General features: G+C 38.5%; 1 protein-coding gene across 1 annotated transcript in view; it reads left to right on the top strand.

The window, feature by feature from the left end:
* BICC1 (BicC family RNA binding protein 1) overlaps positions 1-26,863 on the top strand; it is a 270,781-nt gene that overhangs the window by 199,439 nt on the left and 44,479 nt on the right. Inside the window, exon 4 of the mRNA XM_069460653.1 lies at positions 24,909-24,988. Coding sequence (XP_069316754.1) covers positions 24,909-24,988 — 80 coding nt within the window. The remainder of the gene's footprint in view (positions 1-24,908; positions 24,989-26,863) is intronic.

The following is a 26,863-nucleotide window of genomic DNA, read 5'->3' as shown; positions in this document are numbered from 1 at the left end:
TTCACTTGTGAATGAAAAAGCAAAAGAAATAAATGTATGAATGTCTAAGGGTGTAAAAGCATATAGAAAGTGAACAATGTGATGCCTGTGTTTGTACTGACAAAACAGAAGGGTGAAAAGACCTGAGTAAGCATAAAACCCACTCCAGAGTCAAGGGAAGAGAAACATAGAGCCTTAAAATTGATCACTAATTTACCTTTTTCCCCCCAGGCTTGGCATTTCCCACTTTCTTCCTCCTAAAACAGGGAAAGGGATAGATTTTCTGCCATTAATTTTCCTTAAGTTTTGCCTGATAGAGGAAAAAGCATAAAGTCAGTGGGCTGAAATTCAGGGACACTGAGGGAATGAAAACAGAATACTAAACCTGGGTAAGTTCATCAGCCTGTCTGGGAAGAATCAACAGAATATATGAAAAACAAACATTTTATTAAGTGACTAATCTGGATTAATCAAGGTGATATCTGTGTCCATGAGGAAAACATTTCAATCTAAGAGCTTGTAGTAAAAGAAAGTTTTCTTTTCCTCCTTTGGGTTACATAACCAAATTATGGTCTAATATTCTTAGGGAGACCAGTTTAATGATTAGTTACCACAACTTTATAGGTAGCATGTATTTTAAATACACACTAATTGCAAATTGGACCTTATGGTGTTGAGTAGGATTTTTCTTGGTCAGACATTTTTATTTACATTCATTTATTTATCAAACACTTTCTTTATATCTAAAGTAAAGATGAACCCCAGCCTAGCTCAGCTCAAAACATTCCTATTATGAATTAGTGAAGTTCACATTAATAAGGTTGTGCATAATAAACTGCAGTGTGAATCCTGAAACATGTACTCTATCAAGGACATGAGAATCCCATTAATATAGAAGATTTGAAAACTTAGCAACAATTCTAGATAGGCCAGATCATAAATGAGGCAGTCTAACATTTTACCAACTAAAACTTTATATTCTAAGATAAGGACTCAGAAGGCAAAAGGACTTATTCTCTTGCTCTGAGAGGTTACCTCTAATGATCTGCACTTATTCATAATCATGTCGGAAAAGCGGATGCCAATTCCATTTTTCCTCCTGAACTCACCCTATTAAAAGAAAAAAGTCTTATTAAAATTTAATCAACAAAAGCAGGTGTTACAGGGAGGGGAGGTCTATCGAAAGCTGCCAGTGAATCCAAATACCCTCTCTTTTCCAGGCACACAATAAAGTTAATCTGCAAGGGCGTATGAAATCTTTCCAGTCCACAATCACTTTAGAATATGCATTGTGTTACTGGAAGCAGCACAGAAATATTCCCTTTTGGCTCAGTTCAGTTCTTAGTCACCTCTGTAGCTGCCTCTTGCTGGTTTGAAGGTCTTGATAGTTTCTGGCAGGACAGTGGTATCACTCTCCAGTTATTATATTGCTGCTTAGCGTCTGGTTGTTGCAGAGGTGGTTTATGCTGCATAATGTTCCAAGAAAACCCAATCTGTGAACCAGATTAAGGCCAAATCTAGTCTTGGATATAGTGCCATGGGGTGGGAATGAAGGGAGGATGGCAGGGACACTGGCTGGCAGAAAAGCTGGAACTTGATGAAATAATATATTAGAATGACTGCATGTGTGTATTTTTTTTTTTATTTTGTTGTTCCCCCTAAAATGGGGTGTGGAGAGTAATTGGGGGTGGGTGTAGGAAAATGTTTCACTGCCTTGGCATATACATTTCTATTTAGTGATGTAAATCATAATAAAATTTGGATCATCTCAATTATCAAATGAAGGAGGTAGTCATATTTTTCAACGATAAAAGCTTGTCAGGAGTGATGTCAGCAAGATGGTAGAATAGGAATTTTCTACTGTCATCTCCCTGCAGAAGCACTGATTTTGACAACCACCCATGGACAAGAGTACCTTTGTGGGAGCCTAGGAGTCCAATGGAAAAGTTCCAGCTCACTGCTGGTATAAAAAAATCAAAGAATAGATGCACTAAAGAGGGTAAGAATAGTTTCACTTTACTCACATCACTTGCCCTGTAAAGCAGCATAGTTCAGTGCCAAGGGAGACCCTGCTGGCCTGTAAGTCCTCCTGTGGGGAAAGCAAAAGCATAGTGAGTGAGCACCCAGCTCCCCTAGCTCTGAAGAATGCTGCCCAAGAAACCCACCTCTTTCTTGACCCACTCAGAATACTGAGGGGATCAGCATAGCTGAGTGTCTGGAAGAGACTGAGAGTAGTAATGGTGGGAGTGGGGGGGAAATCTCACAGCAATCAGGGCTCAAAATTCAACAAAGGGCCATATGTCGTACTGCTTTCTCAGATTCTATCAGGAGGCCTGCCCATGAGCTTATTTCAATGCCTCACCTGTGGACACACCCAACTCCATGGGTGCCCCCATGCTTTGTACAGCTCCTCCCCTGCTGCTCCTGTGGCTGGTTCCCATGCACACTTCCTGGGTGGTGAGTGCGAGCCTTTATAGATGGCTTGCAGGCACATGTAGTCAGTTGGCTTAACTTTATAGGATTGGAAGATGATACACAAATCTGAGCATGTCGGAGCACTGCCATAGGGAAAACAAAAGAAAGGCTCTCAGCACACAGCCTGGCTTTGTAGGATTGAGAGAAGGTATACAATCTTAAGAATTACCCATCAAGAGGGAAGAAGAGGGGTGGTGGGGTGCATGTATAGGAAAGGTCTGAGAGAGCCTCAGAATCTCTATAGCTGGGCTAACTGGTGAAAGTGTTCCTCTCCCAAAACCACTCAGTAAATACTAGAGGAAGTGACTGCTTCATATGTGAAAACAGTAAAGCAAGACTTAAGGAAACATGAAAAAAAAAACAAAAACAAGGAAACATGACACCAGCAAAAGAACACAGTAGTTTCTCAGTAATCAACCACAAAGAAATACAGGTCTGCAAACTGCCTGACAAATAATTAAAAAATAATTGTTTTAAGGAAGCTCATTGAACTATAAGAAAACACATGTCTATAACTCACTGTTATCAGGAAAACAATATTTGAACAAAACTAAAAGTTCAAAAAAAGATGTAAATCATAAAAAAACAAAATTCTGAAGCTGAAGAGTACCATGAATGAAATGAAAAATGCAATAGAGAGCTTCAGTAGCAGATTTGATCAAGCAGAGTATCTATGAACTCAAAGACGGGCATTTGAAATTATCTAGTCAGAGAAGAAAAAAGAATGAAGAAAGATTATGGGATATATGGGACACCATCAAGAGAAATAATATATGCATTATGGGAGTCTTAGGAGAAGAGAGAGAGAAAGGGGCAGAAATCTTATTTTAAAAAATAATGGCTAAAAACTTCTCATATCTTGGGAGAGATATGGACACCCAAGTACATGAGGTTCAAAGATCCTTAAACTGTTTCAACCCGAAGAGAACTTCACCAAGACACATTGTAATCATACTATCAAAAATCAAAGATAAAAAGAATTTTGAAAACGCCAAGAAAAAAGAGATGCTATGTGTAAGGGAACTTCCATGAGACTTTCAGTGGATTCTCAGCAGAAATCCTATGGACCAGAAAGAAATGGGATGATATATTCAAAGTGTTGAAAGAAAAAATTGTCAATCAATAAGACTTTGCCCAGAAAAACTGTCCTTTGTAAAGGAAGAAGAGAGAAAGATTTTGCAGACAAAAGCTGAGAGAGTTCATCACCACTGAAATTGCCTTATAAAAAATGTTAAAGGAAATTAGTAACACGAAAATTATACCAACATATAAAACTCCCTAGTGAAAGTAAGTATATGGTCAAATTCAGAATACTCTACTACTGTAATGGTGATATGTAAATTACTTTTAACTCTAGTATAAAGGTAAAAACATATAAGAAACTTAGTTTAGCAAGATACAGAATTCTAGGATGGCCATTATTCTGTTTAAGAAGACTGAAGATGGGGCCCCAATCTCTCTGGTTTATAAGGTCTCAGTTGAGAAGTCTGCAGTTATTCTCATGGGATTTCCTTTGTAAGTTACCTGATGCTTTTGCCTTATGGCTCACAGGAGTTGCTCCTTTGTATTAACTTTGGCTAAATAGTCTGATAACTGTGTGTCACAGTCACTGCCTCTTTGCAATGAATTTCCCAGGTGTTTGTTGAGCTTCTTGTACCTGGGGATCTAAAATTCTAGCAAGACCAGGAAAGTTTTCCTCAATTACTTCCTCAAATCGGTTTTCTGACCCTTGTGTGTGTTCTTCACCCTCAGGGATGCCTATAATTCATAGGTTTGGCTGCTTTACGTAATCCCATATTTCTTGTAGGGTTTGTTACTTTCTCTTAATTGTTTGTTCTTTATCTTTGACTGACTTGTTTATAATAGTTCAAAGATATAGTCTTCAAGCTCTGAGATTTTTTCTTCTGCCTGATCTATTCTTAAGACTTTGCACTGTGTTTTGTATTTCCTTGAATGAATTTTTCATTCCCAGAAGTTCTATTTGATATTTTTTAATAATTTCTTTAGTGAGTTTTTCATTCATTTCCTGAATTTCTTTTTGTGGTTTCTTTGTGTTGGTTTTCCATTTTCTCTTGTATTTTGTTGAGCTTACTTATAATTCACATTTGGAATTCTTTACCTGACATTTCAATATTCTGATTTTGGTTGCTTTCCATTGCTAGAGTGCTGATGTTCCCTTTGGGGTGACCTTTTGCTCTGATTCTTTATACTTCCTGGAGTTCTTTCACTGATTCATTCCCATCTAGGGCAGCTGTTGCTTCTTATTTTTGTATTTTCTTTAGATAGGGCTTTTTCCCCCTTGGCCTGCTCATACAGGTGTTTTTGTAGCATATGTTGGGTGAGAACCTTTGGCTTTGTATGTGGATGCTTTGATGGCAGTCTAGGTTCTGGATGGATGCCTTGGTTGTAGATATCCTTGGTGTGATGTTTTTCTCAGTTGCTAGTTGTTTTATAGGCTGTAGGAGTGGTGCACTATGGGAGTGGGCAAATTTCCTGCCTCTCTTTGATGAGGGAGAATTGGAGGTCTTTGAAATACTTTCTTTTTTTCTAGCCCTGTGATCATCTTAACAGTGTGAGTTGTAATGGCATACCCAGTTTAGTCTCTGAGACAGTAAGTAGTGCTTGTGGGTGAGAATCAACCACACCCTGTATGATTGAGGCAGTAAATGCTGTAAGGGGCTGTGCAAATTGATCTCCCTGTCAACAGGTGGTGCTTGATGGAAGGAACAAACTGCAGTATTGTTTTTGGGTCCTGTGACTACGTTATTTTCTCAGAAGAGGCACTCAAATGCTCCAGGTGGTAGGTGGGGCCTTGGAACTTCAGATGAGTCCTTATTCTTTGCCACAGCAGAGGCAGGTGGAGGAGTATGGCTAGGTGGGACTAGGTTGGGTGAGCTTGCCCCCAGGCTCCACAAAAGCTTGCAAGGTATCTGTTTCAGCAGGGGTCCAAGGTCTGCTCCCAGCTTCTGGGCAAAGCCGCCAAAGAGGGGCTGAAATGGACCCACCTAATCAAAAAGTCTGCTTGTGGAAGCAGGGCCATCTGAGGTTCACAATCTGGCAGTCTGGAGTGGGCCTCACTCCTCTCCACCCTCCCCTGCTTCACAGGTTCCCCCAGTGTCTGCCAGTAGGCAGGAGCTCAAGCCAGCTGAGTTCCCTCACAACTGTGATGTGGGCCAGGAGGTTCCTTGCCCAGGATCCTGGCCTGAGCTGAGAGCACAGCCCTTCTGTGGGGGATGGGGTTCTCCATGAGCACACTGCAGCTAGGACTCACACCGCACTCTCCCCCCTGAGCTGCCCCTGTGGGCTCCCTTGCCTCCCAAGACTAATTCACAAATCTTGTGGGGGCAGAAGGTCTCTTGAGCATCTCAAGAACCTACCAACTGTCAAAGATGCGAGGGAGGGAGAAACAAACCACTTTACGTACCCTTCTCACTGGACTCCAAGCCTCTCAGGGGTTCATCTCTGCCAGTACCTTGTAACTTCTTCCCATGGAGTCTCTGGAAAGTTCTGGCACCCTTCCCTCAGTTCCACACCTGATCTCTGTCTGTTCATTTTTTTTCTTTGATCTGAAACTTCTCTTCCTTATTGAGACACTCTGGCAGCTGGAGTCTCTGGTCAGCCATCTTGCTCCTCCACCTGTTGTTTGATTTTAACATTCCTACCTGCCCCCATGCCTTAAGTGTACTCTGTGAACTGCTGTTGGCCCAACTATATTTCCATAAACAGTTCTGAACCCAAAGACTCAAAAATGGTTAATTTTCTAACCCTACTAGATCTCAACCAAATGATAGATAACAATACTGTAATAGCTGGAGACTTTAACACCCCACTGACAGTACAGGACAGATCCTCTAAACAGAAAATAAACAAAGACATAATGGACCTCAATAGAATGCTAGAACAAATGGGCATGGCTGACATCTATAGGACATTCTACCCAAAGTCCACAGAATATACATTCTTCTCATCAGCTCACGGGACATTCTCTAAGATTGACCATGTCCTAGGACATAAATCATGTCTTCAAAAATTCAAAAAAATAGAAATTATACCATGCATCTTCTCAGATCACAGCGGAATAAAAGTAACAATGATCACAAACAGAAACCCTCACTCTTACTCAAAGTCATGGAAGCTAAATAACCTTCTCCTGAATAATTATTCTATAAAAGAAGAAATCAAGATGGAAATCAAAAATTTCTTTGAATTAAATGACAATGGAGATACAACTTATCAAAATCTATGGGATGCAGCTAAAGCAGTCCTGAGAGGAAAATTCATATCCATAAATGCCTATATCAAAAAGACAGAAAACATGCAAATAGACAACCTAACGAATAGACTCAAAGAACTGGAGAAAGAAGAACAGAACGATCCCAAACCCAGCAGAAGGCGAGAAATTACTAAGATCAAATCAGAACTAAATGAAAAGGACAACAAAGAAACTATAAGGGAAATTAATAAAACAAAAAGTTGGTTCTTTGAAAAGATAAACAAAATAGACACACCTCTGGCTAGACTAACCAAGAGCACAAAAGTAAAATCTCTAATAACCTCCATTAGGAACATGAAAGGAGAAATCACAACCGATGCTACAGAGATACAAGATATCATCTATGAATTCTACAAAAATCTTTATGCACACAAACTGGAGAACGTGGAGGAAATGGACAAATTTTTAGAAACACATAGTCTTCCCAGGCTCAACCAGGAAGAAATAGAGTACCTGAACAGACCAATATCAAGAACTGAAATCGAAACAGCAATAAAAAACCTTCCCAAAAAGAAAAGCCCTGGTCCAGATGGGTTCACACCTGAATTTTACCATACATACAAAGAAGAACTGGTGCCCATCCTACATAAACTATTCTCCAATATTGAGAAGGATGGAGTTCTCCCTAACACGTTCTACCAAGCCAATATAACATTAATACCAAAACCTGGAAAGGACACAACAAAAATAGAGAACTACAGACCAATTTCCCTCATGAATATAGATGCAAAAATTTTCAACAAAATACTAGCAAATCGAATCCAAGTACTTATCAAAAAAGTAATCCACCACGACCAAGTGGGCTTCATCCCCGAGATGCAGGGGTGGTTCAACATACGTAAATCTATAAATGTAATTCACCACATAAATAGAAGCAAAAACAAAAACCATATGATACTCTCATTAGATGCAGAAAAAGCATTTGACAAAATTCAACACCCTTTTATGATAAAAACGCTTAACAAAATAGGCATTGATGGAACCTACCTAAAAATGATACAAGCCATATATGACAAACCCACAGCCAACATCATACTGAATGGGGAAAAACTGAAAGCACTCCCACTTAGAACTGGAACCAGACAGGGCTGCCCATTGTCTCCATTACTTTTCAACATAGTATTGGAAGTCCTTGCGAGAGCTATCAGGCAAGAGAGCAGAATCAAGGGAGTCCAAATAGGGAAGGAAGAGATCAAACTCTCACTTTTTGCTGATGATATGATGTTATATCTGGAAAACCCCCAGGATTCAACCAAGAGACTCCTGGAATTGATTAACGAATACAGCAAAGTCTCAGGCTACAAAATTAATATACACAAATCAGAGGCATTTATATATGCCAATAACAGTCAATCGGAAAACCAAATTAAAGACTCAATACCCTTCAAAATAGCAACAAAGAAAATAAAATATCTAGGTATATATCTAACTAAAGAGGTAAAGGACCTCTATAAGGAAAACTATGAAACACTGAGAAAAGAAATAGCAGAACTTGCAAATAGATGGAAAAATATACCATGCTCGTGGATCGGAAGAATCAACATTGTTAAAATGTCTATACTACCCAAAGTGATCTACAGATTCAATGCAATCCCTATTAAATTACCAACATCATTCTTTACAGACATAGAGAAAATAATTATACACTTTGTATGGAATCAAAGAAGACCCCGTATAGCAAAAGCAATTTTAAGCAACAAAAACAAAATGGGAGGTATTAATTTGCCAGACCTCAAACTATACTACAAGGCCGTGGTTCTTAAAACAGCCTGGTATTGGCACAAGTGCAGGGACACAGACCAGTGGAACACAACAGAAAATCCAAATATAGAACCATCCTCATATAGTCACCTAATTTTCGACAAAGCGGGAAAGAATATACTCTGGGGACAAGAATCCCTATTCAACAAATGGTGCTGGGAGAATTGGTTAGCCACTTGTAGAAGACTGAAACAGGACCCACAGCTTTCACCTCTCACAAAAATCAAATCACGGTGGATAACAGACTTAAACCTTAGGCGTGATACAATCAGAATTCTAGAAGAAAATGTAGGAAAGACTCTTACAGACATTGGCCTAGGCAAAGAATTTATGAAGAAGACCCCCAAGGCAATCACAGCAGCAACAAAAATAAATGAATGGGACATGATTAAATTAAAAAGCTTCTGCACAGCCAAAGAAACAGTCCAGAGAATAAACAGACCACCTACAGAATGGGAAAAAATTTTTGCATACTACACATCAGATAAAGGACTGATAACAAGAATCTATTTAGAACTCAGGAAAATCAGCAAGAAAAAATCAAGCAACCCTATCAAAAAGTGGGCAAAGGACATGAATAGAAATTTTTCAAAAGAAGATACAAAAATGGCTAACAAACATATGAAAAAGTGTTCAACATCTCTAATCATCAGGGAAATGCAAATCAAAACCACAATGAGATATCACTTAACCCCAGTGAGAATGGCCTTTATCAAAAAAACCCAAAACAACACATGTTGGCGTGGGTGTGGAGAGACAGGAACACTAATACACTGCTGGTGGGACTGCAAACTAGTGCAACCTCTGTGGAAAGCATTATGGAGGTATCTTAAACAGATTCAAGTAGACCTGCCATTTGACCCAGCAATCCCATTACTGGGCATATACCCAAAGGAAAAAAGGTCATTCTGTAACAAAGGCACGTGTACCCAAATGTTTATAGCAGCACAATTCACAATAGCAAAGATGTGGAAACAACCCAAATGCCCATCAATACATGATTGGATTAGTAAACTGTGGTATATGTATACCATGGAATACTACTCAGCTATAAGGAATGATGAAGATACAACATCTCTATGGTTCTCCTGGAGAGAGTTGGAACCCATTATATTAAGTGAAGTATCCCAAGAATGGAAAAACAAGCATCACATGTACTCACCAGAAAATTGGTTTCCTTGATCATCACCTAAATACAAATCTGGAAACGACACCAACTGGACATCAGACTGAGGTGGGGGGTGGGGGAGGGGATGGGGGTATGCCTACACAATGAGTGCATTGCGCACCGTTTGGGGAATGGTAACACTTGAAGGTGCTGACTCGGGAAAGGGGGGGTGGGGAAAAAATATGAAACTATTGTTTTTAACTTGCACTGTTCACTTAATAATTTATCATGAACATTTCCCATATTATTTCATATCATTGTACAAGAAATAATGTATACATTATGAGGACATACTGTATCTAACAAGATATACTGTTAGACTATTTGATTCTGTAAAATTAAATAAAAAAAAATGGTTAATTTTCTTTGGAGAATATTTTTATGAATATTAATGGATTTTTATTTTGAGATTTCACCTTCATCATATAGTGTACTTCACTAACTATATCTTATACATATTTTGGCAGCTGAGAGGAACCCAAAATATTTAATATTTGGAGTTTAAATTTATAAAAATGTTCAATAAAATAACTATTAAAGTAGTGTGGGTTGTGGACTTTTGTACTAACATGAACATTTGAAAACTTACAAGTAGTACTACAGAATGTTTCAAGTTTACATGTCTTTATTACATGTTCATTTAAAGATACCCAAATCAGTTCTTATGGTTTTAATTGTAATTGCAAACTGAAAATTCCATAAAATTTCTTAGTAGTCTTATATAATCTTTAGCAGCTATAACTTTAAATTTTTTTAGGAATTTTGTTTAAAACTCCTTTGCTACATTTTCTAATTCATAAGTATCATTGGTAGCCTCTGCTATGAAAAAAAAATATATATTGCAGAGATGTTAGAGATTTATGCTAAATTAGTCTATTGATTTTCAGGTTTTAGAATTCTTATTGCAGTTATGATATTTTGGGGTTTTTTTATTTTTTTTTCTTTGAAAGGAATAGTAAGGTGATGGCAGAAAGTGAATATGTTGCACTTTTTATTCTTATCTTTCTTCAAATGTTATTCTCTCATGAACTGCAGAGTGAACCTATCTCCACCAAGTAGTTATCATGCTGATATGTTGTACATTCTTAATACTCCTTTATTAAAAGTGAGAGTAAATAAATATATCAAATGTCAAATAGCTTATAAAAATTCTGTGAAAATCCAGGAATGAAAATTGTGTGTTTGGATTCCTGTTTATCATCTCTCTCTTTATGAGGCTGATGCTAGCTATCCAATAGGATTTTCCCATAACAATAAAAAAAAACCCCACACAAAAAATAACATAGTAAAACTGAGACATTCTAATGTAGTTTATACTAAAACCATAATAAAAAAGAAGTTGTTTATACTTATGGGACAATCCAGGGAGGGGAGAAATACATGGCTGAACACCAGTTGATATGAGAAGGCCCTGGGGTTTTGGTGGTTCTAAGTCTGCACCAGCATATGATGTGTCTGCAATGCTGTTACAAATGCCATATTAGGCAGACTTAATGGAGGGTTTGGGAGGTTATAGAGACCTGGTGGGCTCTGCTCATTAGAAAACATCTTTAAAAGAGGTAAGAAGAAATAAGAATGTGTCCAGAAAAGAGCTAGAATGATAACTGTGGTAGTAATCATTCATTCAGTAATAATAACTAACATTTATGGACTATTTACTGTATCAGAGACACTGTGCTAAGCCTATTATGTTATCCTACTTACAATTATTTAACCATCACAATTTTCTATATGTATGGGACATCTACTTTATTTTATAGCCTGTACCAGAGATTGAGGATTCAAAAAATCAAAGTTGCCTGACTTAGAGACAGTTCGTAGAAGAACCCATTAAGAGAAGTGGGGTGATTGCCCAAAGACAAATGATTGCGTGTCTAGCTGATGATTGTGCCAGAGTCTGAAGGGCTGTCATGGGTGTGCCAAGGGGAGTGGTCATTTAGGTGTGGAGGAAGAGAGGATGAGTGCATGAAAATGGTGGGGAAGCAGGTATCAGTCACGTTAGTGGAATCCACATAGTTAGCTAATGCCTGTGTTCTAAGACACACAGTATGTTTTCTGGAGGGTATAAAAACTGGACCAAACAGTGTCATGGGAAGCCAGCAGAGGTAGAGATTTACTTTGTACTGGGGGTACCTGACCAAAATGTGGCATTTGGGTTGCCCTTAAGGTGGTGAGGATTGATGGACGGAGCCGAAATTGGGAACAGTGCAGTGTCTGATGGTTTCAGGCACAGAGGCATGCAGATAGGAAATCACAGGACATTTTGGTGCAACAGTGGGTGTTTCGGTTTGGCTGTAGTGCAGATTATATAATGGGAAATAATGGGAGAGGGAGCTGAACAGCTGGGGGCAGGTCTTTGAAGACCACAGCAGACAGTTGCAACTCTTAATTTTGTGAGACTGGGGAATCATTGAAGGCTTATGATGAGAAAGATGGTTTTAAGGAGATGATTTTTAACAGCTAACTTTTGCTTTCTGATAAGATGTTGCACCTTCTGTCACTAAAAATGTGGCAGTTTAGATGACAGTTTGGGAGGAATGTTATATAGAAGACATGCCAGGAGTGGGAAGTTTTACAATATTTGGTCACTTGCATGGCCCAGACCATGGTGTTATCTTCACTGTGACTCCACTTTGTAGAGTAAGTGAGCACTCGGTTGGTGAACCTTGGTGAAAGACACAGAGGAAGGGTAGAACTTTAAGTTCCATTCGGGCTCTAAAGTTCTTTGATATAATTCTAGGAGTTAACATAGGTTCTAAAAAAAGATTTCATGTAAAGATCTGTTTCTCGCCGGACAAAGTGGCGTGGGCCTGTAGTCCCAGCTACTTGGGAGACTGAGGCGGGAGGATTGCTTGATTCCAGGAGTTCTGGGCTGTAGTGCACTATGCCGACCAGGTGTCCGCACTAAGTTGGACATCAATATGGTGACCTCCCAGGAGCAGGGAACCACCAGGTTGCCTAAGGAGGGGTGAACTGGCCCAGGTCGGAAACAGAGCAGGTCAGAACTCCAGTGCTGATCTGTGGTGGGATTGCACCCGTGAATAGCCACTGCACTCTAGCCTGGGCAACATAGCAAAACCCTGTCTCTTAAAAAAAAAAAAAAAAAAAAACTGTTTCTTTAGCAAAAGGATAAAAGTTGTAGGATTTTCACTCCAGTAAAGTATAAAAAACTTTTTAAAAAGAGAAAGTGTTAAACAATAATTAGATTAAATTATGACTTTTCTCACAAACCTTCCATTTTTTTCCTGTTTGTTACTGTTTTCTCCTGTGTCTTAACTGAAAGGAAGTAATGATGCACTCAGAATTGATGTGGTCTTATTAGTTAGTGTTCATGTTTTAAATATAGTTACTGAAATATAATTGTTGAAAATTTCTGAACAGAAGATAAATACCAACTTGCAGTAATGCCAAAGAAAACTAAATCCTTGAAGGATTTCAAGATACATTCCCTTAATGTCTTTATAAAATTTCATACTGCTTAGATCAAGACCTACTTAGCTTTTTTGAGGTATGTAGATCCACTCAGAAAAATTTACCGATACACATGTACATAGACTTTGAAGGAAATTATAGGCAGGTTTATGGGTCCCACAAAGAATCCACAGATGACCCTCCCACTTCTCAGTAAGAAACTCTGTGACTGATTCAGTGGTTACAGAAATCTCATTTCAGTACATTTGAAATAGGGACAAAAAAGATAGGTTCTGTATATATCTTTGCAACAGTTTTTTTGGGTGGAACATACAAATAAATGCCTTTAGAGGTAAAAGTTGTATGGAAAGCCAACAAAATATTAAAGAAATCCAGAAATGCTGCTGAATCCACACATATTTCTCAAAGGTCCTATAAACATTACAACACATTTATCAAGGAACATCTGAAGGTGCCAAGATACTTCCAGTAATAAGCATGATCATATGATGAAAATGTGTTTGCATAGCCTTTGGGGGGAGGGAGAAGGAAGGGGGGGCGAGGAAAGGGGAGGAAGAGAGCAAGTAAAGAGTAAACTGCATTAGTGGTTCTCTCCTATAGTTGAGAAATTGAACAATAAGTTAGAAGAAATCAATCTCTCCAAAGAAGTGTCTGCTGAGACCTAAGGAGTATTATTTTTAACCTATATAAGGCATGGAGTCCACCCCCTAAAAGTTTGTGCTTTGTAGAGAAAGGAGACATGTGTACCTATTGAACGTGGCGTTCTCCACTTCACCACCCCAACCTCCCTGCGCTCTCCCTCGTTCAGAGGAGAAGAGGCATTGGTGGAAAACAAAATTAACTCCAAATGGTTTAAATAAGAAACTCTAACAAGGGGCTGTTTCTAGTAGAAAGGGTTAGGTGAGCACGCAAGTGGATATTAATAGACGATGAGGCACAAAAGCTGGCAGCAGCTGGAAGCCGTTATCGCCCAAGGGCTGAAGGGGCCAGGGGAGGACAAGGATTGTGAGAGCCCAGTGACAAGGGAAGCTGGGGTAAGACACCACTCCGTGGGCTTGTAGTCGCGCAGCCCTGCAGCTGCTGCCGAGGCGCTGGTTCAGCTTCCTGGGCACCAAGCAGGGCAGAGCCGAAGGCAGAACCCTGGGGCAGAGGCACATGGAGCGTAACCAGTTTGCACTTTTCGACTCCTGGACTTCTCTGAGAAGACCCAAGATCTTGTTAGTTGCCATCCTGGTGAAACTATGTGTGACGAGGGCACTGTCCTTCAAGGTTTTTATTTACTTACGTTAATAGGTGGTTTAATCCCACCCTCAGAGTGATACATAAATATTGTTTTTCTAAATGTCTTTGCTTGGGAGACATTGGAACATTCTTTAAAGAAAGAACACTATACTCTTACTACCGGGATGGTCCTTGTTTCCATTTGTTTTAGAAACCATTACTTAAGAAAAAGAGAGACGTTGCCATACACGTTTGAAAGAATCCCATGTGTGGTTAGTGGTGGCTGTAAACATACGGCTTTCACCAACTGTGTGGACTCGGTTCCAGCTTCGTCTTTCGGTGGAAGTTAACCCCACCATTACATATTCTGGCCCCGTTTTCCTAGGGCATTCTGTATCCAGAGCCAAAGTATGTCAGTAAAATATTAAGAGTAATGGCACAACAAATAAAAAGAGATAAAGTTGAGAAACTGCATGGCAAAAAGCCTGTCACAAGGAACTTTCCTAATTGAGAAAGCATTGTCGTCATTATTGTTAACATTTAAAGGTTTCAGTTTTTAAGGGACTTCTTGAAACATTGTACTTGGAAAAAAAGTTTTGACTTAAATACATTTTTTTTTTTTGAAGTACAAGCATGTAATTTGAGTGAGTTAGTCTTCTCAGACTTTGCTGATACTTGGTCTTTTAAGGTATGAGTATGGTCTTTTAAAGGTATGTTTTTCACATTATAAATGTATAGTTGTTCATGATGGAAAATATAGAAGAGCTTGAAGCATAAAATAAAAATTGCCTTCGACTTTATTACTTAGAACTAATCACTATTAATTTGGTTGTTTCCCTGTCTTCCTCTTAATATATGTGCATTCTTAAAATGAAATTATACTGTGTTCCTTTATTAATATTTTCCAATTGATTTCTAGATATTTTACACCAATTTTTATTTCCACCAAGGGTATGTTAAAGACTTTATCTTTGTTGGCCTTATAATTTAAAAAACTTTTCCCAATTTTATAAATAAAAATGATTAAGAGTGAACTTTATTCCTATTTATATATGTATTTATCATTTTTCTGTTGGATTATTTATCCATGTTTTTGTCCATTTTCCTATGGGGCAATTAGGGGTTTTTCTCTTGATTTAGGAGTTCTTTGCATAGAAAAAAAATCTATTGAAGAAGATCATCTTTCTTGTTAGAAAGGATAAGACTAATTAACAGATGATGTTTAATTTCTCTAACATTTGATGAGAAGCTACAACCTTCTTGCTCTTAGAAGAAAAGCCAATTTTAAAAGACTACACTCTCAAATTTTTTATTATTTAATATATTTAAGCAGGGCCTGTGGATAAGTGCTGATTTAGAAATTGTTAGGCCTCAAAGTAACTTTAGATATTTTTATTAGGAAAAATGAAGGCCAGTTTTGAGATTGACAATTTAAATTGTATCCCCACCCCTACTCACCAAAGATATAAATCTCTTTGGGTTGAGAGATTAGGACCCTTGGTTTTTACTTAGTGGAAACAGTTACCAAAAAGTATGAGCAAAACAAATAATGTACAATTGAGGAGAGGGACACGAATATTGTTGCCTGTATATGTGGCTTCATGAAAAAAAACCTAATAGCTGTTAAGCTATTCTGTAGAAGGTGGGAGTGAGAAGAAAGGATTGGCAGATAGGCATTTTCCAAATGATAATTCTCTTTAAGGACATTTACCTAATATTAGGCCTTTTAAATTTTTGTGAGAATTACCAACTTTCTTGAGATCATGAATAAGCTCAAAACAGTCTTTCACATGCAGTCAGTTGCACCTACAATTAGCTGCTCTTTAGTGTAAGGTAGAAAACTTTCTCACTAGATCTTACAACAAAGACGAGGAAGGTGAAGACTTTTAATGCCAGTCTCAAGTTGGTAAATTATTTTTAGAACTGAATTCCTGAAAGTTTTGCTGTTTCCCACATACACCCTTAATTGTGCTTCAGATGTCTTCAAAAGACAGAATTTCTGATTTTTAAATTCTTGCTCTTAGTAGGCAGACAGAAAGAGATCATGTATGTGGTATGATGTGGTCACGTCTTTATTTACAGGAATTTCCTAATGGAATGTGTGTGAACCCTTAAATGCGTGGTGGCTTATTCTGTAATGGCAACCAGCAGTTGTGTGTTAAAATTTTTCACAAAAAGTCCCAGCTGTTGTAAAAAGGAACAATCTGCCCTGGCCACAGATTACAGCTCTTTGGGTTTAGACCACAAGCAATACCTCTGGGACCTGTCATGTACACTGTGGACATCAGTATTCCTTGGAGAGAGAATGAAGACTAGTCACATCTGGCTCTTAGAAGTTCTTGCATAACTTGCTGTTATCTCAGCACAATTTCCTGGGGATGCTTTATCCTGGCACATGCCTTCATCCCCACTTCAGTGTCCCCTCCTTCGTGAGAAGGACCACTGAGCATTGGCCTGGGATTCCATCGCCATTCTAGAGGGCCGGTATTCAGTGTCCCCCTCCTCACCCCGGGTCCCTGCATTATCGTTTGTCATGTGGGGTGGCTTGATTTTGTTCCCACTGTCACTAGAGTTGCCCACCTCTAGCTCATACTTAGTGAACGTCCTCCCTTGCAGGGACCTAGAGCCACCCATGTCCTCTGTGGGATTGTTATATACAAACTATTCTGATGGTTCCAGATTTCCTCCTGGCACTTAGTTTCCTTCCCTCCCCTTCCCAGAATCCTCTTCCTTATCTCTGGGATATAGAGCTCAGATGCCAAGAGGCTGCAGGGAAACTAATTGAGTTAGGCTTTGTGTTTTTAACTTTATTTTTCCACTCCCCCGTGTTCCAAAGCTGGATTTCTCTTGTGCTTTGGATTTTTTTGTGCCCTCCTCCTACCTGAGCAGCAACTCTGAGATTATGCTTGGGGTTTAGTTTATACTGCATAAGATAAAGTGGTTTATAAGATAAAGTAGTTTACCCTTTTCCAATTCTCACACTCCTTAAATACATCTGTTTTTGGTTATTTCATCTGGTATGCCTTGATTTTGCTTTCTGCTTTGTTTGCATTTCGTTGTTTTTCTCTGAGATTATTTCGAGGTTTTTGCTGAGTCCCTATAACTCTGTTTCTGATTAAATAAACAGCTTTGATAAGTCACAGTGGAATCTTAACACAGGCACGTGTACAATTTACCTCTTCTATCCCTTATGCCTTATTTCCACCCAGAGTTGAAAGGGCGGTGGAGAGCTGTAATAACAGCATCGCACTCTTATATTTTGAGCTCTGTTATTGTTGATTAAGTTGGAAATGTTGGTATTCCATCAGCAAAAGCTCTCGTTTATTTTCCAGCTAGCTTTGGATTTTCTCAAGCTGGTAGCTCTATTCTACCCAACTGAAAAAGGGTCTGTAGGTATGTGAATGTACCTCCCACCCTTTGCTTTCATTCAGCAAGAACCTGCCTGAAGTGTTCATTCCCACAGTGATGAAGGCCACAGAGGTGAGCTGAAAAATATCTCGAGGAACTGCCGTACTTGCTTTCTTGTGGTTTGCTCACGTCACTCATGCCACTGTCATGTCCGGAATCCTCTTTCTCTGTTAAGCTTTAAGCTTCATTCCGCCAAATGGAATTTTGATACAGGAAGTTGCCCCGAGGCTTCATCACGTGCAGGCTGATGTGGACACCGATAGAACAGTGGTCTCATGAAAATTAGGTTTTTGAATTTAAAATCCATTTGGTTTTACGTGATTTGCTATTTCCCTTCTCTTTTAGTTGACTAGTAAGGAGATTAATTTTTTCTGTTTTAAAATAAGGTAAATAAGGATGATTTTATGCCTTATCCTAAAGCAATACGCAGTTGGCCTTTGAGCAGTGTGGGGGGCCGGGGACGCTGACACCATGCCTCTCACCCTGCACAGTTTAAAATCCAAGCATAACTTTTGACTCCCCTAAAACTGAACGGCTAATAGCCTGCCGTTGTCTGGAAGCCTTACTGGTAACATAAACAGTCGATTAACATGTATTTTGTGTGTTACCTGTATTACATACTGTATCCTTACAGCAGAGGAAGCTAGAGAAAAGAAATGGTATTAAGAATATCATAAGGAAGAGCAGATATATTTACTATTCATTAAGTGGAAGTGGATCATCATAAAGGTCTCAATCCTCCCTGTCTTCATGCTGAGTAGGCTGAGGAGGAGGGAGAGGAGGGATGGTCTTGCTGTCTCAGGGGTGGCAGATGCAGAAGAAAATTGGCGCGTAAGTGGACCTGCACAGTTTAAACCCCTTTTGTTCAAGGGTCATCTGTGGTCGGTTTACAGAAGTCCTGCAGCAGGTGGGCCTGTTCTTTTTCCATCCTGGTTGTATCACCTGGCATAGTATGGCTACGCTCTAACGTTTGGCCTTAAATATATATACTCGGGCTCTTCCACCCCTCTCTTGAAATATATTCTGACCTTTTATTCCAACTCAGTTTATTGGAATTCTTGTTGTCAAAGAACATTCCTTGAAAGAATCTGGAATCAACATTACTGGCTACAAAATAAGCGTAGAGTGCATTGCATTGGCTTCTTGTTGTCCTGTTCATTCTTTTGAAATCATTTCGAGTCAGGTTTAACGAGTCAGTTCAGGTTTTCTTCATCTCTTGGTAAAGTACATATTTTCATTTTCAAAATGCGTATTCATAAGTTATTTGACCCATGTACAGTTTCGGTTTAAAAAGGAAACTCCATTTCTCAAGAGGCCGGGGAGAACTTGTGTGACAGTGAAATGTGGGCCGTGGCCAGTTGGCCAGGAGTTGAATTCACGTTTGTTGATTACCAAAGCGGCTTGCCAGCCTAAAGGAAAAGTGATCAAAAATAGCACACACATTAAATGTCCCCAAATGGGGTTTGACGTGGATTCTTGTCTTCGTGTGGAGTAGTCAGTGCGTTTGTTTTGTGCCTGTGATCACATTCAGGAAATGCCAGTGGGATGAACACGGCCTTTCATCCAAAATTGCACACTTGTGGGGTGTGTAAAACAAGAGCAAATCCGGTTGTAGATCCGTCACCGAGGTTCAGAGGCTGTTCTTCCCCTGCTCAGAAGCAGATCACTGTGTCAGACACATAGTGTTTACAGCCCACAGCGTAAGGTTCTTGGAAACATTTTAGAGTTAGGTGATCTACTTGTCATGACATACCAAAACATGGTAAAATAAAGTCGCTTATCACGTTAGTGTGATTTAAGAACCTTGTAGTATTACTTTGTATCAAAGAAATGCAAATTTGTAAGGAAGTGTAGCACTGATCTGACCATAGTTCTTCTTTTATTTTTCTCAAAGAAACTGTATTCCAGAGGTTCAGTGACTCTTCCAAGGTGACAGTGCTCATTTATGGCTAATCTGGAATTGACCGTGAAGTCCACATACTCTCACTGCCTCATGAGGGAAGTCTGTAGCGCAGTGCAGAGTCAAATCATGAAAAGTTAACACGCTCTGTGTGATACATACTGGCTTTTTTATCCTTTCCAAGTCAGCTAGTGCCCTTGAGATGTCTGGGGCTTTTTCTGAGACTTGATGTGTATGGACTCTTTCAGAAAATTGTAATCCTAGGGCCACATTCTTTCTTCTATAAAAAATTTGGCCATTGCTACTTTGGAACTGCTTGCTGACTGTTGATATATTCCCAGGGGTTGCAGGAATTTCAGGGGAAGTTGGAGCTGCTCCCCTGTTTGTCCACTGACCACTCTTGACAGAACCAAACCCTAGCTAATGTCCCTCTTGATTGTATTGTTTCAGAGGCTAAAGCTCTTTAGGAAGAAATTACACTTGAAACAAAACTGAAAAGAGCCGTTGGCTAAGGGAGAGTAAATTCTGTCCAGTGGTCTCTTTTTTATGGATTTAAGATCAGTTTGACAGTTTGGTTTATATGCATAGAATATGCCAAAGCTGTCCTGATTCCAAGCCATGGTATGGAACCTTTCCCCATAAACAAAAGTGCAACTCTAATATGATGACTTTTATTTTGAGGTGTTGTTGGTGGAAGGCAAGGAGTTAGTCAAACAAGGGATTTTCTGTTGTTTTCTTTTTCTAAAAGAACATGCTGTAAGTGAAAGACTTACTGTGAATTTTTCTCAGCAGTACTCAACCACAGAGACAGGAAAGTAGCTACCAACAGATTGTTGGTGAAAGATCGGCTTAAATTCATCCTGGGTCAATAGCACATTACTTTCTGTAGCACAATAAAAGCAAATGGCTGAGGTATTTTCTATAGGTTTTTCTGTGGGATAGGAATGAAGTGGGAAGGAGATTTAGGCCTGAGGGGAGAGGGAAGAGGCAGTAAAATATTCACTAATGTTTTCAGGGTTGGGAATGTTTCCAGGGAGAGAAAACCAAAGAGTAGAAACCGGAGCACCAAGAGATAATCTTTTAAAACCATAACTACATTTAAGTTCATAAAAACATTCCAACTCTTTTAAATGTTTATTTTTATTGAAAATATGTTTTTTAGCAGACGTTCATATGAAAATAATTATTGCCTTATCAAGTCTTTATGGAAGGTTTAGCATTTTTAAAAAAGGACACGTTTTCTTTACTGTCTTGCAGTATCCACATATAAAATACCCCTTTCATACACGTTGTCATAAAGTGGTGCAGAGGACGTTGGAAACTCAGAATGGGGGAGGGGGGAAGGGAGGGATCAAAACTTACCTATCAGGTACAGTGCGCACTATTCTGGTGACGGGCGCACTAAAAGCCCTGGCTTCGGCGTTATACGATCCATCTATGTAAGAAGAACACTTGTACTCCCTAATATTTTGAAATAAAAATTATAACCAATAAATAAATGAAATCCCCCATTCACATGCATGTCTGTTACAGCTTCATAGCACTTAGTGAAGGCTGAATTGTCATCTGGTCGTCTTCTCTTCCACAGGATGACACCAGAGAGATGTGAGCAGATGGATGGGATGGGAATCTAACAACACAAAGTCTGAATGAATATCTGACAGTTTTCTGTATGTTTATAGAGATTCTAAGATCAGAATATCGGAGTCAGAACTATTTTGGGAAGTGCAGGACATATATATGGTCCCCTTAGATGAAAGGTTCAAGCTCTTCCTATTGAATTCCATCTCCTCCTTCTACATTAAGCCATTTCCTAAAATATGGGAGCCATGCAACAGTCTACTGAGTATCTGCCATTTATTTGGCACCATATCAGTTACAAAACCAAATAAAACATGATTCCTGTGTTCAGGGAGCTTGAGGTTGGTTATAAAGTAAGGAACGTTATTTTTAGAGTAAACGCCTCAAAACCTTCATGCCTAAATTGGAGTTGTTCCTCAAAGCAATTAATTTTGAGAGGGGGAAGCTATATGCTTATTCCCTATTTCTCTACCACCTTCTAACACTCTTTATAGTGGACCTTTTCCTCATTTTTGTGTTTAATAGTGTGGTTTGATACTTTGACTTTTCTCTGTCGAGTATTTCCAGAATGAATATGAATGAAAGCTTAGTTTCTTGTGGTATTGTACAGACACATTTGAGTTGTAAACTGTAACAGTCATTGAAAACAGAGAAGTGTATTCCAGGAATTGGGATAAGTTAAGTTCAACCTGGAGTAAGAGCCCGTATCTGGGGTGTATCTTCTAAGCAAGGGCGAAAGAGGGGATAAGTACAATGCTATTACTCACCTTAGCAGTCTAAACCAGAATTGTGTCATGTTTGTTTCTCTCGGTCTTTATTAAACTGGACTATTTAAAAACCCACTTTTCAAAAAAAAAAAAAAAAAAAAAGCACTAATTCAGGTCCTGGAGACAGATGTTACACAGTGGTGACTATAGTTGATAATTTATAGTTTTGGTCACTAGATGGCGCCCTTTTACTTTGAAAGACTTTTCTATTGAGGCTTCTGCTTTTTATTTTGCTTATTGTGAGGTTGATGCAAATATGGTGGAAAATCAGATTCTTTGTTCAATTGCATCTGAAGTTCCCTGTCCCTCTACAGATGCATAGGAATTTTAATGTGGTATCCAACCTAAAGGAATAGGTTTGCAGGATTATCATGCTACTCGATACTTACTGTTAATTTATGTTGTGAGAAAAATACATTTTTATCCTGTAAAAGCATTTTGTGTCATATGTATTTGGCAAATAGATAAGTGACTACAATTAAAATGTTTGTTTGTTTTAATCTGATGTTGCCTATACTTGATTTAAGAATCACTTGGAAAACCAATAAAATGCCCATTACCAGGTCCTCAATGTCTAGGAACCCGTAGTTTAGCAGGCATGTTTTGAGAAACACTGGGTTCTAGTCACCCACAGTAGTAGTGAGCACTTTCAGTACAGGTTAACATCATTGTCAGCCAACAGTAACCCAAACCAAAGTTAAGGATAGTTGAGACTGCAATTTTGAAGGTAGACAGCTCTTTGTGTAAATGTTGCTTAGAAGAGATGTAACGGACATAGTAAGAATCACTGAAGAAAATGCTCTGTTTACATAGGTGTGGTCAAAGTTGGCTAGAGTATTATAGAGAAAAGGTGGTCCTGGTCCTCATTAGGATGCATTCAGGAACAAGCAGTGGGAATCAGAGATGCTGTAACATTGGTTCTCTCAACTTGTGGGAGTCAGACATCCCCTGTGTCCTGCACTTAGGCCCTCACTTTATAATAGCAGATACTTAAAATATTTTAGAAAGTTTCAACCAATATTAAGGCCTTTGGTCTTCACAATGTCCCTGTGACAGGTTAGGTGTCAGAGGAGGGATTAAAAAACTGGATAGGAAGATGTGCCTGAGGCCAAGAGCAGCCACCGCAGAGCAGGGGTGGAAGTGATGGCACTGACTCAAATAAGCACAGCTGCTGGATGGTCCCCCAGGGGGCCAGAGGCCGTCCTGAACGCTGAAGCTCTGCGTGCACCGTTGTAAACCACGATTTCACCATCTTAGTCCTAATAGTAGGTAGCTTTAAGAAAATGATTTAGTTTGTTCTTTTCTTCCTCCTCTTTTTTTTTTGGTGTGTGGGGGAGGAATTGCCCAGTTGCACCTTTAGAATATGATGTGCTCAGCGTGATATTGATATTCACCTGGGCTATGGAATGGGAGTGGGGAGATCACAATATCAGAAGTACCAGGTCTGTCCAGAAAGTATCCAGCCATGTACTATATTCTCATTATATTAAAAATGGCTGGATACTTTCTGGACAGACTCATATATGTGGTTTAGATAAAATTCCCACCTTGTGATTCTGATTCCTTATCCTAGAGAAGACATGCTTTAGAAGAGTTGAACGATTCGGGCAGAACTAGTTAATTGTGAAAGGTGCTCAGTAAACATTTGCTGACTCTGTCAACTGACTCAACACGTAATACAGGAGATAAAGGACTCAGCTGAGAAGTCAGTATGTCGTAGGCACTCAGTAAGGTTGGGATTATTGATGGTTGTGATAATCATAATAAATTCTCTCTGTGTTATTCAGCTTTGTCAGTAAAGCTAATGGGTATAGGACTTTCGGCTTACCCCAGAATGGTCTTCGTCTGTGTCAGGCTGACCTCTAAGGAAATAGAACATTTAGATTGCTGAAGTGACTTAAAAACCTGATAAAAGAAAGTACTGAAGAGGCACGTCCCTAGCCCTTTGGCTCTGATGTCTCTCCCTCTACCTGGAAGATTCCAGCTTAGCCAAGTGTCTCACTTCCTCTAAGCCTTGACGCAAATCTCACTTTCTTAATTAAGAAGCCTACTGCCCCTCCCCGCTTTCTGATAGCTGGTACTCCTCATCCTTTTGTCTTGCTCTCCTTTTTCTTTTTTCCATAACATTTATATTCTAATATATTAGATAATTTGATTCCTTTTTGCCTCCCGGCACAAGACCGCAAGGTTTATCATTGATCTATCCCCTAGCCCCTGGAACAGTGCTTGTGTCTAGAAGTTTAGAAAATATTTGTCGAAGAATTAATGCTTTCCTATGTAAAATTCAGTGGCAGTAATAAACAATAGACAGCATTTATTAGTCACTCAATACTAACTCTGGATAAGTATTAAATATTCTTGAATGAAAATTAAATTTTTTTTCTATTAACCCTGATCTGTAAGAATATTTTCTAAATTATTATATAGTTTAAAGTATGGCTTCATAGTAGGAAGATATTGGATTATAATGACCAAGCTTCTGACTGGTTTTCTGGGACAAGTTTACTGGATCACTCAGTGCCTTAGTTTCTTCTGTAAACAGCCTCACAAAGCAGCGCTGTGTGGATTAAATGAGTTAATGCATTTAAACCTTTAAAACAGGGCCTGGAATGTAATGAGCTAAATTAGTAAGTTCAGTTTATAGACTCCTCACTTGTTTAAAAATAATTGTGATATATTTATTTTGCAATTATCATATGATATACTTATTTTGCAAAAAAAAAAAAAAAATTTAAAATTAAATGGTTTAGCAAATTTTCAGAAGGAAGAAAGCCACAGATGATGTGCAATTTGGGTATTTTCTGTATTCCTGTTTTATTATAATAATAACATACTTAGAATAAAACAAACATTGAATTTATTTTGGATCTCTTAGGTCCTAACTCAATTCTAAAACAGAGTTTGGGGGTTTCACATAACCCTTTTGTTTCTGATTTCTTATAGATCCCCATATTAAGGTTTCTGGAAAGAAGGAAGATGTGAAAGAAGCCAAGGAAATGATCATGTCTGTCTTAGACACAAAAGTAAGTGAATGTTAAGGACACTCAGATGTCAGAACCTTGTCTCTACAAGGGCTACTTCATGCCGTTATGAAAGAACCATTTGGAGAAGAAAAAACAGGAGAAAGTAATGGTGGGTTTTAAAATAAGCACATGTGATTCTACAGTGGATGTAAAGTTCTATTTAATATTTGAATAGGTTCTCTCATGCTGGGTAATTGAAATATATATATATATACACACACACACACACACGTACATGTGTGTATGTGGATATATGTAATATAGGTATATAGGTGTGTACATATATACCATCTTCAGAAACAGAAATTGGCCCTGGGTAGTATAGGGTAAGTAATAAAGGTTGTAATAATTAGCATATTTGCCTTTATGATGCCAGTAGAAAACCAGAATGATCTTCTGTATAGCTCTGTGCTGTGTGTGTGATGGCATGAAATCTGATGCTTTCTCTTATGCAATCATGCTCACTCCCTCTCCAAGTACATGTATAGAGAAATAACAGGGAAATTTACATATGTAAAAATGTATACTCATTTGTGAGAATTTATTTTCCTTAATAAACACATCTAAATCACTTATTGTATACCAGCCACTTTGCTAAGCACTTTACATTTTATGAAAATTAATTTGTTTAATCGTCATAACTAAGTCAGCACAGAGATTTTAACTAATTTGCTCCAGATCCCAGAGCTGGTAAGTGAGGAGGTGGGATTCAAATCCAGGCTGTCTTGTTCTTAACCACTTTGTTTTTCCACCTGGTATTTCATTAGAATGATCTCTGATCTCTCTCTCTCTCTTGCTTTCTTTCTTTCGTTCTTCCTCTTTTTATTTCTTTCTTCTCTTTGTTCTTTTTAAAAAAAAAATTTAAATCATTTACCTTATAGTTATTATTTTAGAATTTTCTCCAAAAGGGGGATTTATTTTTTATATTTCGAAGGTTAAACTTAGAGAAGAACTAAGTTTAAAAATGAAAATATTTAATGAGTGTTTTAACATGTAAGAATTCAGAAGGTTTACAATTATTGATATTTTTAAAATCTTGTTGTATTTTGACCTTTTGATTTTATTTTTTAAGGACCGAAGAATTTCAGTAATGGTTTTGTAAATGAGAAAGGATTTCATGTCAGTCTTTACAATTTTACAACATTAAATTTCCCAAAATTAAATTCATGAATTCAATACGACCATAGTGTTTTTATTCATTATGTCTTGGAATGTACATTTTGCTTTAATATAACAAATATACTTCGTATTAATTTACTTAAGCCATTTTACTGCCAGACATCTATGCTTTGTGATCTCTTCCTCACTCTTCTTCCTACCAGCAAGAATAATTACCATTCGATCCATCAATCCCATTATTGGGCATCTACCCAAAAGAACAAAAGTCATTCTATAAAAAAGACACCTGCACCCGAATGTTTATAGCAGCACAATTCACAATTGCAAAGATGTGGAAACAACCCAAATGCCCATCAATACATGAGTGGATTAGTAAAATGTGGTACATGTATACCATGGAGTATCACTTAGCTATAAGAAATAATGGTGATATAGAATCTCTTTTGTTCTCCTGGAGAGAGTTGGAACCCATTCTATTAAGTGAAGTATCCCAAGAATGGAAAAATAAGCACCACATGTACTCACCAGCAAATTGGTTTCCCTGATCATCACCTAAGTGCACATTTGGGAATAACACCAATTGGGTGTCGGGCAGATGTGGGGGCTGGGGGGGAGGGGATGGGTGTATACATACATAATGAGTGCAATGCGCACTGTCTGGGGAATGGACACGCTTGATGCTCTGACTCGGGGGGATGGCGGAGGGCATGGGCAATATATATAACCTGAAATTTTGTACCCCCATAATAAGCTGAA

This window comes from Eulemur rufifrons, chromosome 28 (genome assembly GCF_041146395.1).
Source record: "Eulemur rufifrons isolate Redbay chromosome 28, OSU_ERuf_1, whole genome shotgun sequence".
NCBI lineage: Eukaryota > Metazoa > Chordata > Mammalia > Primates > Lemuridae > Eulemur > Eulemur rufifrons.
The sequence above is the reverse complement of the archived record's forward strand: the minus strand, read 5'-3'. Positions and strand labels throughout refer to the sequence as shown.